A 15,279-nucleotide genomic window follows, 5' to 3' on the forward strand; every position below is an offset into this window, starting at 1 on the left:
GTCCTTATCAGCTGCTCGCAAATAAGTCAAGCCGCCAGACATCCTCCTGTGTGATGCACGATGCAAAGCGAGCCGAGCACGAGGATCTTTTGTGTCTGTGTTCGGCCAATTTACAGATAAACTAAAACAGTCATAAACAAGAAGTCACAGAAAGAGTCGAGAGTCGGATAAAGGTTTCAGGCCAAACTAAAGTTAATGGATCGCCCCCGACTGTGTGTTTGAACTGCAGCTTGAAGAACGTTTGAGGACATTTGTTGCAAGGAAACTGAAATACTTTCCACTTCTTCCTCGTGTGATATTGAGAACCTGACGTCACTGATTCACAGGAGTGCAGCTGATCATCTTGGGCTCCAATCCCCATCACGCTGGTGTTATTCTTTATTTCTCTTAAGAGATCAGCATACAGGAGGAAAGTGTGTTTGGGACTGTTTCCACCTGACAAGGATTAATATCCATCTATTTTAAGTATTTCTATCTTCTTAGACTGCAGATCAATCACTGCTGATTCATGATGTTTCTGATTCCCCATGTTCATTACGGTTGAACCTTCATGTAACCTGTCACTACGTCGTCTCTGTGTCTCTGTGGGAACATTTTCACTGGAGAGAAAAACAGCTCGTTGATTTTGTATCACTGATTTTGATGGATGACAAAAAGGTTTGCAAGCAATATGTAGAAAGAGCAAATAACATGCAACACAGCTCCCGTCACACACTCTGACAAACTGCGAAGATATAAACACGGCACTTTGTTTAAGTCTGCCCACATGAGAAACTTCTCTATTGGACCTTCTCTCACCGGGTTGAAGTGGGCGGGACTTAGCTGGAAGAAGTTGATGTCACGTGACATCTGAGCACCAATCAGATTTAATAAAAGTTTGAACTACTGATGTTAGTTGTGTGTTTGCTCACACACACACACACACACACACACACACACGACCTCTTCAGTGCACTAACCTCCGCTGGCGTCTTCCTCGCAGACCCCTCGGTTCTGACAGGGGCTGTTGGCGCAGGCTCCTGCCCACCTGCAGCACTGGTACACCCCAAACAGCCTCCTGCTCCCCGGCCCAGCCCACTCCGCCGAGTCACCCGCTCTGATTGGCTCCCCATTGAGCTCCAGGCCATCGAGGCAGCCACTGAAACTCTGTGGATATTGTGGACCTCCGGAGACGAAGAGTCCTGAGTCCAAGAAGCGAAGAGCAAAGCAGCCATGGGAGCGCATCATCCGGCACGGCTCTGTCAGGGCGGTGAAGGCTGGAGGCTGCTGGTCCAGGGTCAGTCTCAGGGCACTGGAGTTGACCTCCAGCAGGACGCTGTGCCACTTGCCGTCTGACACCGGATCAGATTGGGTTTTTAACAAACCGGGGGAGGGGCTTCCACAGCTGAACCTGAACTGCAGCTCTCCATCAGTCAGCTGGGGGAGAGAAATGAGGCTTAGTTAGAAACACGTTGATGATGCAAAACTACTTTACCTTCCTCGTCTTCCTCGTCTTCAGCTAACATTTACAACCAATTTAAAACGCCCCGCAGTGCAACACAGTTACTCAGCGTTTTGTCAACATCAGCGGGAGTCTCTTAAAGTTTCTGCACGCCTTCCTGCAAACTAGCAAGCCAGCAGATTTCTTTGTCTATTCGTGTGTGAAGGCTCCTCGTCTCTTAGCAAACATACAGATGGAGTGTGTATTTAGCAAACAGCGAAGCATCAACCCCACCGGACACTGAAGCCTAATTGATCCGCGTGGCTGTTGAGCTTTTCTCTCTTTGTTCTATTTCTACGCTTTCTATAAAACTTTTCCGTGGGCAGGTTGCTCTGCAGGGTGTCCCCCAGGCCACACGGGTGTGTTTTCTGTCCCTGTGGAGATGAACAATATGAACAGGAATGATTTATTTTGCAGGGAGTAGCCGGGACATGGATTAATGACACAGAGAGAGGGAGACGAGGGTTGAAGATACCGACGCGCTGGCAGAGGAACAAGTGTCGCTTGTCTTAATCTATTTTACATGACTCGTTGTGGCGTTCTCGTGAGATTCATGGTGGATATTTTAAGTTTGTCGCACTGATAATTATACAGTATGAGCGCCGGCACAGTGTCACATCAAACTCCAGCGGGACTGAAGATCTACAGCGTCATAAATCATCGACCCGAGCGCAGATGAAACGATGCAAGCTTCCTGCAGGGAGCTTTAACACTGCTCCCCTTATTCTGCCTGCATGTTATGTGTGCATACACACTCTCTCACACACACACACACACACACACACACTCACACAAACACACTGATAGTATGCAGGAGGCAGCGCTGCACTTCTGCACTGATAGAAGCTTCACTAAGAACGCTCGCCTGTTTGCTGTGGTACAAACTAACATTTGGTAAAATGGGAATATCTTCTGCGGTTGCGTTGACATCTTGAGTTTGGCCTCATATCTGCACACACTACTCGATTCAAAGAGACATGCTCTCCAGGGTGAATGCTGGACAGCTAAAGACATTTTACTCCAGGAAATGTATTTAGATGGAAAATGTTTTTATAGATAACAGTTGAATATTTGCTTGGACTGATCTGCTATAAATGTAATCCTATGGATTGTATATATATATATATATATATATATATATATATATATATATATGAGATATACTGGTCTTTGTTTAAACTTGAGTCATTGAGTCTAATCCAGGGAACTGAATCCCTGACAAATCAAGCATCACAACACATTGATGCAAACATCCTGTGAATCCAATATTGCCATTAAATAGTCCCGACGATCGATAACCTGTGATATTCTAATATGAGGAATTAGAGGTATCATCATTATCAAATCATCAGCACTCAACTGGAAATTGGAATATGAATGAAGTTCACACTGCAGCTACTACACACTGGAGCTACACACTGCAGCTACACACTGGAGCTACACACTGCAGCTACACACTGGAGCTACACACTGCAGCTACACACTGCAGCTACACACTGGAGCTACACACTGCAGCTACACACTGGAGCTACACACTGGAGCTACACACTGCAGCTACACACTGGAGCTACACACTGCAGCTACACACTGGAGCTACACACTGCAGCTACACACTGCAGCTACACACTGGAGCTACACACTGCAGCTTCACACTGGAGTTACACACTGGAGCTACACACTGGAGCTACACACTGGAGCTACACACTTCAGCTACACACTGGAGCTACACACTGCAGCTACACACTTCAGCTACACACTTCAGCTACACACTGCAGCTACACACTGGAGCTACACACTTCAGCTACACACTGCAGCTACACACTGGAGCTACACACTGCAGCTACACACTGCAGCTACACACTGTAGCTACACACTGCAGCTACACACTGGAGCTACACACTGGAGCTACACACTTCAGCTACACACTGCAGCTACACACTGGAGCTACACACTGCAGCTACACACTGGAGCTACACACTGGAGCTACACACTGGAGCTACACACTGGAGCTACACACTGCAGCTACACACTGGAGCTACACACTGCAGCTTCACACTGCAGCTACACACTGGAGCTACACACTGCAGCTACACACTGGAGCTACACACTGCAGCTACACACTGGAGCTACACACTGCAGCTACACACTGCAGCTACACACTGGAGCTACACACTGCAGCTACACACTGGAGCTACACACTGCAGCTACACACTGCAGCTACACACTGGAGCTACACACTGCAGCTACACACTGGAGCTACACACTGGAGCTACACACTGCAGCTACACACTGGAGCTACACACTGCAGCTACACACTGGAGCTACACACTGCAGCTACACACTGCAGCTACACACTGGAGCTACACACTGCAGCTTCACACTGGAGTTACACACTGGAGCTACACACTGGAGCTACACACTGGAGCTACACACTTCAGCTACACACTGGAGCTACACACTGCAGCTTCACACTGGAGCTACACACTGCAGCTACACACTGCAGCTACACACTTCAGCTACACACTTCAGCTACACACTGCAGCTACACACTGGAGCTACACACTTCAGCTACACACTGCAGCTACACACTGGAGCTACACACTGCAGCTACACACTGCAGCTACACACTGTAGCTACACACTGCAGCTACACACTGGAGCTACACACTGGAGCTACACACTTCAGCTACACACTGCAGCTACACACTGGAGCTACACACTGCAGCTACACACTGGAGCTACACACTGGAGCTACACACTGGAGCTACACACTGGAGCTACACACTGCAGCTACACACTGGAGCTACACACTGCAGCTTCACACTGCAGCTACACACTGGAGCTACACACTGCAGCTACACACTGGAGCTACACACTGCAGCTACACACTGCAGCTACACACTGGAGCTACACACTGCAGCTACACACTGGAGCTACACACTGCAGCTACACACTGGAGCTACACACTGCAGCTACACACTGGAGCTACACACTGCAGCTTCACACTGCAGCTACACACTGGAGCTACACACTGCAGCTACACACTGGAGCTACACACTGCAGCTACACACTGGAGCTACACACTGCAGCTACACACTGGAGCTACACATTGCAGCTACACACTGCAGCTACACACTGGAGCTACACACTGCAGCTACACACTGGAGCTACACACTGCAGCTACACACTGCAGCTACACACTGGAGCTACACACATGTATGAGTGTTTCCGCTGCTTCCTACGAGTGTGAATCTACACTTGTGTTCTCCGTCAGGTCTGAGCTGTCACTCATCAAGGGCCGTGTGTTCCTTCACTTTTACTTAAGACTTCAGGGTCAGATGTGTGCACAATAAATAGGTCTGAGCTGTAATGTGTATCATGAGGCGGGACTCTTGACGTCTCACACTGATGAGGTTCGATGGTTTCTAAGAAGCCCCCGAGATTTACAGCAGCTCGTGTCCCGAGAGGAATGAAGTGCGCAGACGGCGTCTTGTATCTCCGGGAAGTTTCTCTGAAGTCATGACGAAAAGCAGGCCAGGGACTTAGACTCAGATGACCACGTTAAGAAATTCCTTTTGAAGCCACATGTGCTCACAATGAATCAGGCAGGGGCCCATTCTTCCACGTGTGAGCCAAGAGCCAACGCCAGGAGCCTCGGGATGAACTGAATGCTGCTTCTGAAGTCATCAGAATGATTGAATATTCAGCCCCAGTGCACACGGATGTCACACAAATGAGGAGAGCCCACAAGTGGAAACATCGCGCCACATTTCAAGTACTAATCAAACCTTTTCTTTTCCACGTTGTTATATGTTCAGGGAATTATTCATGTCGCTCAAAGAATGCAGCAATTCATCATTCTCTTTCAACGCGCCTGTTTAATAATGTACAGGAGTCCTTGTGTTGTAACGCCCACATGAATCTTCCACACACACTTTTCATTAGGCCTCTTGCAGAAGTGTCGCTGGTTCCTCTGTGTGCGCTTTGAGGGAAAAGGTCAACATGTGGCACGTGTGCAGCGTTGTCATCACAAGTTAAAAGGGCATTGATTCGCCGATTGCACTGGATGAGGAGGAAATAATGAACCAGACGTTTATCAATCAGGCATTTAGCAGATAAACACATGAAACAATCTGCCGCGCAGAGATAAAGGAGAGGAACACCTCTAACATGTGATCATCTGCAGGATTTGGCAGCAGAGTTTGAACAGAAAAATAAACTCTCTGACGCCGGCTCTTCTGGCCGGCACACAGGATATGGAAAGGCTCCGCTCACAGCAGCTGTTTCACAGCGAAGAAGGAAACGTGGGCAACAAATGTTGACATCCTGACATTTGGCAAATCAAATCAACAGGTGTGATGCTGACGGCGTTGACCCAGATACACAGCAGGCTGTCCTGCTATTCTGGGGCGTGCGTTTGCAGCAAACACTCAAAAGGACAAACTGAGATTTGACAGAAATTCAAGACAAACGTCTCACCAGATACCAAATATACAAACAATGCACTGATAACATGGCTGCTGGCACAGAGTAGCCAACATAATATTGTAGGATGATATCAGTTTGCACAGTGAAGGAGAACATCCTGTGTGTGAGTCTGAGCTGGAAGCCTTTCTGGATTATAAAGCTTCACTTGTCGGCGTCACCCGGTGAGATTCAATCGGCAGCTCTCAGATTTGATCATTCTGAGAGTAAATTAGTGTCAAACAACAACAGCGTCTGAACATTAAGAAGAGATTTCATCTCTGCACGGCAGCAACACTCAGAATACATGACCTCCGAGCTCGGGGGGGAATACAAGTAACATTTACCTTCCAATGAATGACAATAATCATTTCTGGTTCCTTTAGTTGTCATTTCATTTCTGCATAAACCTGATTAACCTGAGCGGCTGCGACATTTCCCAACACCAGTCAGTGGGGCTTTATGTCCCACGTGAAGAGAACTAACGCTGACACACACGCGTCGTTCTGAAACCAGTTTTAAATGAATGCTGCCGAAACATACTGACGGACAAAACCCTGCAAATAACTGCAAAACTTAAAACGAAGGTTTGGACACTTATTGTATTGTAGACACCTCACTTCAAAACATCTGAAATAACCCTTTAATGAGTGGAAACTGTGAGATAAAATGTATAAATTCAATCTGATTTGGGGTTTTATGCTTCACTGCAAACTTATTATCCTCCAGCATTAATGAAAATAATAAAGAAGCAGCTCAGAACTGCACTTCAGTGACGCAGCTGCAGGTCCACACTGGATTAGCTTCACTAATTATCAGGAACAACCTTCGACAGAACAGCTATACGATGAACTGAAAGAGTTTGCATCTGTTAATAAGAGTCAATGATTTAAGTAAATCATGCCACAAATATTAAAACATGAAACATAAACGTGAGATACCTGTAGAGCTCCCCAGTCGTCGGTGCTGTTGGTGGACACGACGACGCCGTGCTCCTGGAGAGTCTTGAATCTCAGGGACAGTTTGAAGTCCTGGTTGTCCTCGTCCATCCTGTGAAGGTACTTCAGGTAGGACTTACCATCGAACCTCACTGCAGACTCTGAAACGTGGAAACAACCGACAGTGAGCCAAAGAAACTTCTCTGTCATAGCGTCTGTCATACCTGAAGCCTGAAGCGACACATGAACCTAAACGCTTTGAAGCAACAGCAAACACTGTGTGTGAGTTCATGTGCACGTCTGCAACACCTTCATGTTAATAACCCTAACCCTAACCCTTACACACACACGTCTGTAGCATTTCTTTATTTATATATATATATATATATATATATATATATATATATTTAATTGTAGTTTTGGGCAATATATCAACATTATATGGATGTGATATGAGTCTAGATATTGTTTTAGATTTAGTTTTATCCTAATATGGCACACGATCGTGTGTTCCAGGCTGCATTACAGTAAACTGAAGTACATTTCCAGACAGGTGAAGCAGTTCTATTATTTACCCACTTATTAAGTTTAAGCATGAACACCAAGGAAGGAAGGAGTGAAGGAAGGAGTGAAGCAAGGAGTGAAGGAAGGAGTGAAGGAAGGAGTGAAGGAAGGAGTGAAGGAAGGAGTGAAGGAAGGAGTGAAGGAAGGAGTGAATGAAGGAGTGAAGGAAGGAGTGAAGGAAGGAGTGAAGGAAGGAGTGAATGAAGGAGTGAAGGAAGGAGTGAAGGAAGGAGTGAAGGAAGGATTGAAGGAAGGAGTGAAGGAAGGAGTGAAGGAAGGAGTGAATGAAGGAGTGAAGGAAGGAGTGAAGGAAGGAGTGAAGGAAGGATTGAAGGAAGGAGTGAAGGAAGGAGTGAAGGAAGGATGAGTGAATCCACGAACACAAAGGGGAGCACGTCAGTTAACAGGCAGAACTTCTTTTCTAAGGTGAAGCTTTAATGATGCCTGTGGGGAGGTTCAGGAACAACACGTTCCCAAAGTCTGCAGGTAAGAAAAAACTACTTTCTCCTCTTGCTTGGTGAAAAACAACTTTTTCCTGCAGTGTGATTGGAATCCAGTAACGTTTATATTAAACTTTATGCTCCACACGGCTCTCTGAAATAAAATAAAAGGTTGTGTGCGAAACAACAAACTGACCCAACAAACTAATAAACATTCAAATGTAATAACAGAAACTTTGCACATTTAAAAAGGTCATGAATATTTAGTTTTATTAGGCTCTTTGTTTTCATTGGCAATAATGTGTATTTGTGTATATTCATGAGAGTGATTCTCGTCTTTGTGAATGTTCAGTTGTTGTTGTAATAGATTAATGTAGTTTTTAATTAACTGAATGAAAGTTTAGGCCATGAAGTGCCAGAAAATGATTAAATATGGACGCACGAACACGAAGGTAGAGCTGCAGAAACTCTTCCCAGACGTGTGACGAAGCAGATTCACTTCATGCATTATGTCCAGAATTACTAGAATTCTAAATTGCATCATTTCATTCTTTGCAAAGTGAAAACAAAACTCCAAATAAACAAAAACACCGGGAAACTGTACGAAGCTGCAGAGTTTCCAGCTTCACCTCGTGTCTTATTGTATCTTTTGTGCAAAGAAACATATTCTGCATGTTTGCTTGTGTTTTGTCTTTTGTTATAATAACATCAACTCGCTCTAACACTGTTCTAACTTCATTATCAATAAACAGATCATAATTTGCATCAATAAGCAAACAGCCAAAGTTGGTGGATAAATCTAGATCCCATTTTTAAAAAGTGTTTTTTGGTGAAATGTCCAAAATGTGCAAACATCAGAACAAAGTCTTTGAAGATATTTGTGTTACGACATCTCCTTATCGCCGACCCCGAGAGTCTCTTAAGTCTCATAGTCTATATAATACAAGAGCGTTGATAAGAGAAGATGTTCCCGAGGGAAGAACACTCTAAACAAGCTGATGATAAGTATATCCTGGAGAGCCCGTATCCGTCCTCACACCACTAATCCTCACAGGAATGCCAAAAGGAATCACGGAGGACGATCCGACGAGGAGGCGCCGCTGCTTTCAGTTCAGATGTTCGGTTCTGAAAGATGAGGGTCTTAGATATATATATATATATATATATATATATATATATATATATATATCTAATACATCTTGACTGTGTTTAAACAGGTAAGAAGGATCTTTGGTCTCCGTTAGCTGCAGATAACTTCATCAAGTCTTCTCCAGAAGTAAGTGTGAGCGTACTGCGATGGACGCTGAGGAACCAACAGCAGACACAGTATTTACTCCCGTCATCCTCAACCAGACGACTCAGTGTCGGCCCGGCAGGATGAAAGGTAACTGTAGACACTGAGCATGCTGAGTCTCAGCAGGTTGCAGGTGTGTAGTGCTTCTCACTGCAGGTCCCAGAGACTCAAATCACATTTAGTTTTGTGCGTATGTGTTTTCATAACAACAAATGTGCTTTTACATTCTGTATGAGCCACTTTCATACGTTCTCCTCGATGTAGGAGCGACACAGCAGCAACGCATTGAAAGTAACTGCAGCTTGTGCTCCGACAGCTCTGGAAATGTTACGTTGTGTTCGTAATCTCTGGAGTCCATTGTGTGTGTGTGTGTGTGTGTGTGTGTGTGATTGTGCAGTATGGTCACGTCTCGGATGCAACAATTTTTGTGCAGCATAATGAGAAGCAACTGTTTATTTCTAATAATTGCTTTTCTATCTTTTTATAAAATAAATAATATAATTTATATTTATGTTTATTTATAAGTTGCAAATGTAGGTGGAAGCAAAGCTCTCTCTACCTCAGGTTCTGTGCACACACACACACACACACACACACACACACACACACACACACACACACACACACACACACACACACACACACGTACCGTTACAGGGGCAGACGCTCTCCCAGGCGTGCTGCGGGGTGATGTAAGCGGCTCTGGCGGTGGTGAAATGGCTCAGTCTTTCTGATGTCAGTCGGACGGCGTTCCTGCAGCCTCGCGGCGGACAGCCGGTACCCAGACACCCGTTGTGGCTCACCCGGAGGATGCTGAGCCCCAGAGAGTCCTCTAAATCTGTTATAATACCTGCATCAAAGAGTTCAGGCTTTCAGGCTGCACATTCAAAGGAACTCTTCCTCTCAGAGGGATGACCTCACTGACTTTGTGTCCAAATGAATGGCTGCCAAACAAAGAGTCTTTGAGTCTCTGGATTTCAGCGTACTCAATATTTGGAACGAGTTTAAAGCTTATCACTGAAGTGATGTGTTCATGCTCTCAGTCCGTTTGCAAAGATGTTGAAAAGTTATTTTTGTTAAATATGGAACTTTATGTTTAACTTAATGTCTGCAGGTCTGTAACTGTCACAGTCTGAAGACAATGTATGTTTTTTAATAGTCAATGTTTTATTTTGAACATACAACTGAATTTCACTTTTCCATGAAAGAAAAGTTACAGGAATGTTTGAGTATGTTGTCATTTTTAGTGCAGCTCTTTGAAAATCTCTGATTTGTACCTTACAGATTGTTATTGTGTATCCGTAGGGTTACTTAAGGCCCTCATTGTGACATTTCTGGCTCAACATTTATCTTCTGTTAATCACCTGCGAGTCTGTTGGTTGGCAGAGACTGGACGAGGCGACTCTGCGGCCTCCAGATGAGCAGGACCTCCAGGACCCGGGCGTCGGGCCGCTGCTGCAGGCTGGCCAGGTGAAGCTCCTGTCTGGGTAAACCCAAAGCTTGTCCCAGGCTGCGCTGCAGGCCTCTCCAGTGGTCGCCCAGAAACTCCTCCGGTGACAACCCGACCAGCTGCAGCGTCAGGCCGGAGTCCAGCGCCCGCTGGTCGGCCGCCCACACGTGAACTCTGACCCCCGCCCAGACGCTGAACCTCCCGTCGGTCACGCTGACGTTGAGGGAGTAGGAGCCCTCCTTCAGGTTTTCATCCGCCCAGATTTTGCCATCAGTGAGGTCGACGGAGAACCTCCTGCTGTCTGGGTTTTCTGACACGAGCTTGTAGGTCAGGACGTCCTGCAGGTCCTGGTCTGAGGCGTGGAGCCTGCCGATCACCCGGTTGGCAAACAGCCCGCCGGAGGTGGTGATGAAAACCTCCAGAGGAACGACAGAGGGAGGATACTTGCTCTGCTCGGTGACATTGATGTTGACCACACAGATGGAGGAGAGGGGAGGGTGGCCGCTGTCCGTCACCTGATTGGTCCATGGATAGTAGTGAGCACACAGCACAAAGATTAGACTCATGACATATTTGCCTTTTTCACTAAAATCCCAACTGTTTCACCGTTTCCAGTCTTTTTGCTCCGGCTACAGACTCAACCTGTGGGGAGATAATGTGTGTGTGTGTGTGTGTGTGTGTGTGTGTGTGTGTGTGTGTGTGTGTGTGTGTGTGTGTGTCTGTCTGTCTGCAGGTAATCTTGCATACTGCTGGACCCATCAGCTTAATATTTCATGTGCTGATTCATGACAGTAATCTCAAGGATTTCTCATGTTTGCTGTGATTCACACGTCTTAAAAACTTATTTGACTGACGGTTTCATTCCGTTAGTGACCGCTGACTCCTCTACACCAGCTGGTAGCAGACGCAAGAGATCAACAACTGCTTCAGTAGCAAAAGACATTTCCGACAATTGTCTAGGCTAAAAAACTGACATTCATAGAAAAGTTTGGTCAAAAGTTGAACCGGAGTGTGCAGATTATTCAACATCCAATATGAGATGATGCACTAGGCAAGATACGAGATGAGTAAATCACTAAGAGAGCTCGTCTTGTGAGAGGAGGGGACACACAGCGGAGGTCTCGGAGTGCACTGTTCTAGTTCTTAATCATTTATATTCTTTAAATGTGTGTCCCATGATACTCTAAATGCTACGCATATGGATTTTCTTTCCACTGAAGAGCTGGCTGAAAACTTTATCATGACTCAGCAGTTTTAAACCACAAACCATTTGACCATGCAATGCAATCCACTGAACATATTCAGCCCTTGTGACCTGATTATAACCTTTTTTATATTTCCAGCGTACTTAATAAGTTTGAACGTTATTACATTCCCAGCGGTAAACTTTCTTTATAATACGACTGAATTGTCTTGATCCCTGGACACATACCTGTCTCTATAACTGCTGTTACTATCAGAGCTAGAGACAAAGTAATCATCTGCACCCTGAAGTCAACGCAGGTTAAAGGGATAGTTCGGCAGGAAAACATATTCAAGCCGCCTGGAAGAAAAATCAATATCAGGTCAAGTGTACGCTATATTTGCCGTTGTATCGCTGTCTTCAAAGCCACCAGAGCTGCAGGTCAACCGCTGCCTCGATTTGTTAGTTTGTTTGTGTTATTTTGTCACTTTTGTGAATCCAAACTCACCACTTAAAACACTACAGTCACCTAATTACACAAACTAACTAACGGACGGAGGCAGCTGTAGACCAGCAGCTCCCGTGTGCTGTGAGGTGAAATCACTGATTTTGCCAAAGGAGTCAGGAAAGGGCTTTCTGACAGCAAGGAAATATTCTAAATGTAGCATACACTTAAACTAATCTAGATTTAGCTGCTGCCCCGTCCACAGCAGTACATTGCTCCGTGCTGTAACTCCTGTCTGTTTGTACCTCATACACCCCCCCCCCCCCTCTTCAAAACATCCAAACTATCCCTTTAAGGCCGAGAGAGGGACAGGTGAGCGAGCCGAGAGGAGAAACTCCTGCCCTGTAATCTCTCACAGATGAATCTCACCTGTATCTTGAGTTGGTGACGGGGTTTGACCTTCTTTCTGAGTGGAGCAGAGAGGGACAGCAGGCCCCCCTGGTCGACGTGGAAACGGCGGTCTTCGTTGCCGCTGACGATGTGGATGGAGAAAGGTGGGCCGTTTCTGGGCGTGTCTTTGTCCGTCACCACGAGCTGCAGGATGCTGCTGCCGACCGACTCGCCCTCCTGCAGGAGAAGAGGTTGCTCATTATTTAACTGTTTTAATTCCTGGCGCTGGGGGGGGGGGGGGACTGTGAGCGCTAACAGGGAAACTGTACTCCGGGGTGGCGACATAAAAGACCAATAACGATGATGAGATTTCAAGCATTTAAAGCCACTGTGTGTAGAGCTTTCTATTTCTATTTCTTTATTCTGTTTTTGAGACGGTCAAAAGTGAAAATCTACATATTGCAGCTTTACATTATTATATTTTAGCGTGAAGCAGATTTCAAATAAAGTAATCGCAATGCTTTTAAAACAAAAAGTTAAATGTCTCATAGATTTTGTTTTAACCACAAATCAAAGCTTTTACTAAATACAAACAGGAACTTTGGAAACATGTGACAGATGCAGCGCAGAGCTGAACACATCTGTGTCCTTACATCTTGTTAAATGTTGGGAGGGAAACACGTTCACGTGGATTATGTTTACGGGACGAGCAGTAAATCTACACAGCTGCAACAGGATTTATCGCTTTGAGGGAGTCCTGCGAAGAATTACCTGTAAATCTGATGCTTTTAGTGAAATATGTGGAGAGAAATAGTCAAGCAGAGGCCTTTAATGTGTGCAGGAGAGACGACGCCACCGCCGCTGCAACACCTGTCTGTTTCCCAAAGTTTCAGCAGCATCCACCCTAACCATGCAATCACAGCTTTGTTCCTCAGCTGGCTGTGGACGGCGGCAGATGGGACGATAATACATCATTTGGATTCATCATCACGCAACGCTCAGGTTTTGCTTTATGAGCCAGTTACTGTGTGAGCTGCAGCAGCCGGAGTGATGAGAGCAGAAGACTTTAACCGTCAGTGAGCTACAGCCAGAGAAGCCGAAACAACGCAGTGATTGTCCTGTCAGAGGCATGAACACACACGTACGAAGACGCACATTTGTTCTCACAGGAATGTGGGCAATGCATCAGAAACACACATAAAGAGAAGTACAGGTACATTCCCTGTCAAAGGTTTTTCCACAGCAGCAGAATTGGTGTTGGAATCAGTGGTTTCAGGTGAAAGGGTGAAACTGATACACACACACACACACTCACACACACACACACACACACACACACCGACAGCCGACCTTCCTGCCTCTGCTCTGAAGAGTTTCCCGCTTGAAGTCTCAGCTCACAGTTTTAATGAGTTCTGGGCGCCGCAGTTACAATATAATAGAGCAGCACTTACAGGTCAGAGCGCTGGAGAAGGAGTTAAAATGACATAATTAAATAAAATGACAGATATTTAGCTGAAGAATGACAGACCTTTCGTGATTTACTTTCAATCATCAGAACATTTGTTTTCATTATCATCTTGTACGGCAGAGCGAGTCGACGTTGCATGAGGAACATTTGGCTGTATAGTAACTGAAAAGCGTTCAGGTCACGAAGGCATCACTAAGAGAAGAGCTAACGTGGCTTCCTGATATGGCGCCTGCCACCAGTGTGTGACTGTGATGCTGACTTGTGTTTTAAAAGCACTTTGAGTGGTCGCAAAGACTATTAAAGTCCTAAATATATAATATATAAACAGTCCATCTACCGTGTAGCAGCTAGTTAATGTTTCACACATGGCTGCGACGGTGAGGTCAGTGTTTTCTTCTGCTGCAGGCTGAGAACCTGCTGGTTTCCAACCACAACACATTGTATTGAATTTTCCAGACTCGCCTATGGTGTCCTGCAGGCTTCAAATCAATGAATGAAACAGGGTTGAAGGCGTGTTCCTAATTATTGGAGGCCACACGTGCAGCACTTTTTTAAATGTACCTTAAAAAGAAGCGTTTTGATCCTCTCAGAGATGACACTTAGGGAAACGAAACATGAGATCAATAAGAGTTCTTTGTCGTACCTGCAGCAGCAGACTGTGGTTGACCTGGGAGAAGACGGGCGGGTTGTCGTTGACGTCGTTGACAGTGATGGTGATGAGGGCCGCGGAGGACAGAGGAGGATCTCCTTCATCTGCTGCCTGCACCGTCAGAGAGTAATGTTGGATCTGGAGAGGAGGCATACACAAGTTTCATCTTTTGGAACACACACATTTCATCTTTATATTTGCCTTCATTGTTCATTTACTTATTTGACACTGACCTCTTCTCTGTCCAGCGCAGTGCGGACAGTGATTTCTCCACTGCGAGGGTGAATAGAGAACTGCTGCAGAGCGTCTCCACTCACTACGGAGTAACGGAGCAGATTGTTGATGGGACCGTCCTGATCAGTGGCTGTTATCTGGAGGTAAAGATGAGGAATAATACATATTATACTTGTTACAGCAGAGTGTTGAGCTAACACCTGTGTGCAGCTTGTGTCAGTCTTGTTATTAACTTGAAGACAGAAGAGTTTCAGCTTGTTGTGATGCTAAAACTCATTACA

At 45.6% G+C, this 15,279-nt stretch overlaps 1 protein-coding gene across 1 annotated transcript in view; it reads right to left on the reverse strand.

The window, feature by feature from the left end:
- Window positions 1-15,279, reverse strand: part of fat2 (FAT atypical cadherin 2) — a 71,759-nt gene that overhangs the window by 12,183 nt on the left and 44,297 nt on the right. The window contains 7 exon segments of the mRNA XM_029441868.1: window positions 960-1,416; window positions 6,885-7,042; window positions 9,829-10,029; window positions 10,544-11,144; window positions 12,687-12,884; window positions 14,759-14,902; window positions 14,998-15,135. Of these exon segments, the coding sequence (XP_029297728.1) occupies window positions 960-1,416; window positions 6,885-7,042; window positions 9,829-10,029; window positions 10,544-11,144; window positions 12,687-12,884; window positions 14,759-14,902; window positions 14,998-15,135 (1,897 nt within the window).

The sequence above is a fragment of the Cottoperca gobio genome, chromosome 10 (genome assembly GCF_900634415.1).
Source record: "Cottoperca gobio chromosome 10, fCotGob3.1, whole genome shotgun sequence".
Classification (NCBI taxonomy): Eukaryota; Metazoa; Chordata; class Actinopteri; order Perciformes; family Bovichtidae; genus Cottoperca; species Cottoperca gobio.